Source organism: Montipora foliosa, chromosome 7 (assembly GCF_036669935.1).
Source record: "Montipora foliosa isolate CH-2021 chromosome 7, ASM3666993v2, whole genome shotgun sequence".
In the NCBI taxonomy this organism is placed as follows: Eukaryota; Metazoa; Cnidaria; class Anthozoa; order Scleractinia; family Acroporidae; genus Montipora; species Montipora foliosa.
The window spans coordinates 8,594,111-8,596,610 of record NC_090875.1 but is presented as its reverse complement, the minus strand read 5'-3'; the positions used below and the strand labels follow the sequence as shown (position 1 = coordinate 8,596,610).

The 2,500-nt window shown below is 44.5% G+C and overlaps 1 protein-coding gene across 1 annotated transcript in view; it reads right to left on the bottom strand.

Moving 5' to 3' along the window:
* The window catches only part of LOC138009853 (uncharacterized), a 30,847-nt gene that overhangs the window by 28,336 nt on the left and 11 nt on the right, over positions 1 to 2,500 (bottom strand). Inside the window, exons 1-2 of the mRNA XM_068856847.1 lie at positions 2,358 to 2,500; positions 1,460 to 2,143 (exon numbers count right to left, since the gene is read on the bottom strand). The exon at positions 2,358 to 2,500 is cut by the window's right edge and continues 11 nt beyond it. Coding sequence (XP_068712948.1) covers positions 1,460 to 2,143; positions 2,358 to 2,500 — 827 coding nt within the window. The remainder of the gene's footprint in view (positions 1 to 1,459; positions 2,144 to 2,357) is intronic.

Here is a 2,500-nt window from a genome sequence, read left to right as displayed (position 1 = left end):
AATGAAAGTGGTGATTACACCACCAAGAAGTCCATGTAATCAAATTAAATGAAATTTCAGCCCCAGGCTGAAAAAGGAACGTGAGCATGCGTAAATTTTCCCATGCAAATTTTGCGTTTTGTGCCCAGGCTGAAATTCATCATGTAATCGCAACAAAATTTCAGCCCGGTGGGTGGAGCCACAGGCTCCCCAAGCTGAAAATACGTGGTGTATGCGACAGTTTGTGTATATAGAGAATTGTATGGGAAAATCACCGATCGTAAAAAAATTGTGTAAATAACTATCTCATTTGAAATAAAGTTTTCCTACCTCAAATGTGTGACCAACTTGTCTCTTTTGGCGAGTTTCGAGCCATTCTGACGCAGTTTAGTGAAGTCATCCGGAAGGCCGTTGCTGAAATAATGGGAAGGCCGGTAACTCCATCCATCGCTGGCCAGACCTCACTATACAAATCATTTTCTCCTCAACAGGAAAAGTCCCGAATCGCAATAAAAACAACAGTTCCATAAAGCCCAATAAATTTCACTCCAAATACGTGTGTTTCGGCGGCCGAAAGACTCTTGGCGAACGAAAACTTTGCCTTAAAATTCACCTCTTCAGCTTTCCTCAGAAGCTTGTGACCGGGTAGTCAACAACGGAAACTCGAAAGATGGTTTCAGCCTCAACTCTGATTGGACCATTTGAATTTGACCGCGCGCTGGCAACACGACCGTTGTTGACTGCCCAGTCACAAGTCACGTTGTTGACTTGTGACTGGGCAGTCAACAACGGTCGTGAAGCCGAAGAGGTGAATTTTAAGGCAAAGTTTTCATTCGCCAAGAGTCTTTCGGCCGCCGAAACACACGTATTTGGAGTGAAATTTATTGGGCTTTATGGAACTGTTGTTTTTATTGCGATTCGGGACTTTTCCTGTTGAGGAGAAAACGATTTGTATAGTGAGGTCTGGCCAGCGATGGATGGAGTTACCGGCCTTCCCATTATTTCAGCAACGGCCTTCCGGATGACTTCACTAAACGGCGTCAGAATGGCTCGAAACTCGCCAAAAGAGACAAGTTGGTCACACATTTGAGGTAGGAAAACTTTATTTCAAATGAGATAGTTATTTACACAATTTTTTTACGATTGGTGATTTTCCCATACAATTCTCTATATACACAAACTGTCGCATACACCACGTATTTTCAGCTTGGGGAGCCCGTGGTGGAGCGCAATTTCAGCTTGGGCTGAAACTCGCCATGTAATGTGGCCATTAGCCTCCTAGCCGTGTGGCCAACCAGCCACTAAGCCTCCCAGCCGTGTAGCGTTGCCACAGATTCTAGATGTGTTTTGGAGTGGCAGGGTATTCTGTAGTAAAGCCTCAAATTGGGCAATACATTTCAGGCTCTGTTGTGCTTATCCCCGAGATATTTAGCTAAACATGCATAAATTCAAATTGTTAAACTGCATGCGAAAAACTCACCATCCCATGATTCTTCTGTGTAGCCTCCAAAAATATTATTTCCACTTTTGACAACGGTTACAGTGGGCCCCTTGTTGTCACACAAAGCGTGGAATTTAGACGATTCCCATCCGTCGCGAGATGCTTGGTAGATCAGTACGAAACTTGAGCGAGGTTTCTGTAGTGGTTCCTCAAGCCAAGTGTTAACTAAAATTGCCTTTTGTTCGTCAGACAAAATTTTAGACTCTAAGAACGCTGGAGGGAGGAGCCCATCGACGATCCCACGGATTTGATAGAACTCCGCCTCCTCGAGCAATTCCTTTCGGACCAACTTCTCCTCTGGAAGAATTAGTCGACCCGTGCGCAGATAATTCAGGATATACCGGAAGTGAGTTCCATCGCGATCAATAAAGAACGATCCATCTTTCGCTGGTTTTGTATCGAATCTTTCTGAGAACATAGCATGTAGCATTGAACCTGCGTCTTTTGTCAGCGTTTGCAGGCTTGTGGTGAAATGCTGACCGCCTACATTTAGCTCGATGGCAGGGCGCGACGAAAGTGCTGTCCGATAGCCCGGGGCTAGTGGAATGACTTGTCGGGCTAGCGTTTTCTTATCGTAGCTTGCCCGATGGGCAAGCACCGTTGGTTCCCCATTTCTGATGATAAATTGAGCTTTTATACCAAAAAGTGTGTAGCAGAAAGCTCCTGAGAGAAAATGATAATGTTATGTGGCCAAATTATCGTAGCGTGATAACGTTTTGCACCGTAAATAACATCATGACTTTTTCTGCTTTCAAAAGCGACCGAAGTATATTTTATAAACAATTTAATTTCGGGCTAGCTCCTCAGACCTTCGGGCTAGTAACCTCAAGTAACAGCTTGCCCGAAGGGCAACCTCATCTTTTCATTTTCGTCTCACCCTGGATGGTGGAAGGGAAGTGGGCTTCCTTTTCCTTGCGAACATCCTCAGCTTGCCGATTTTTTACAATGTCGTAAGCTTTCTTCATAAAGTCAAGAGCTTCTTCCAGTTCTTCGTATCTAAGTGTTTTGGCCTTCTTTTCA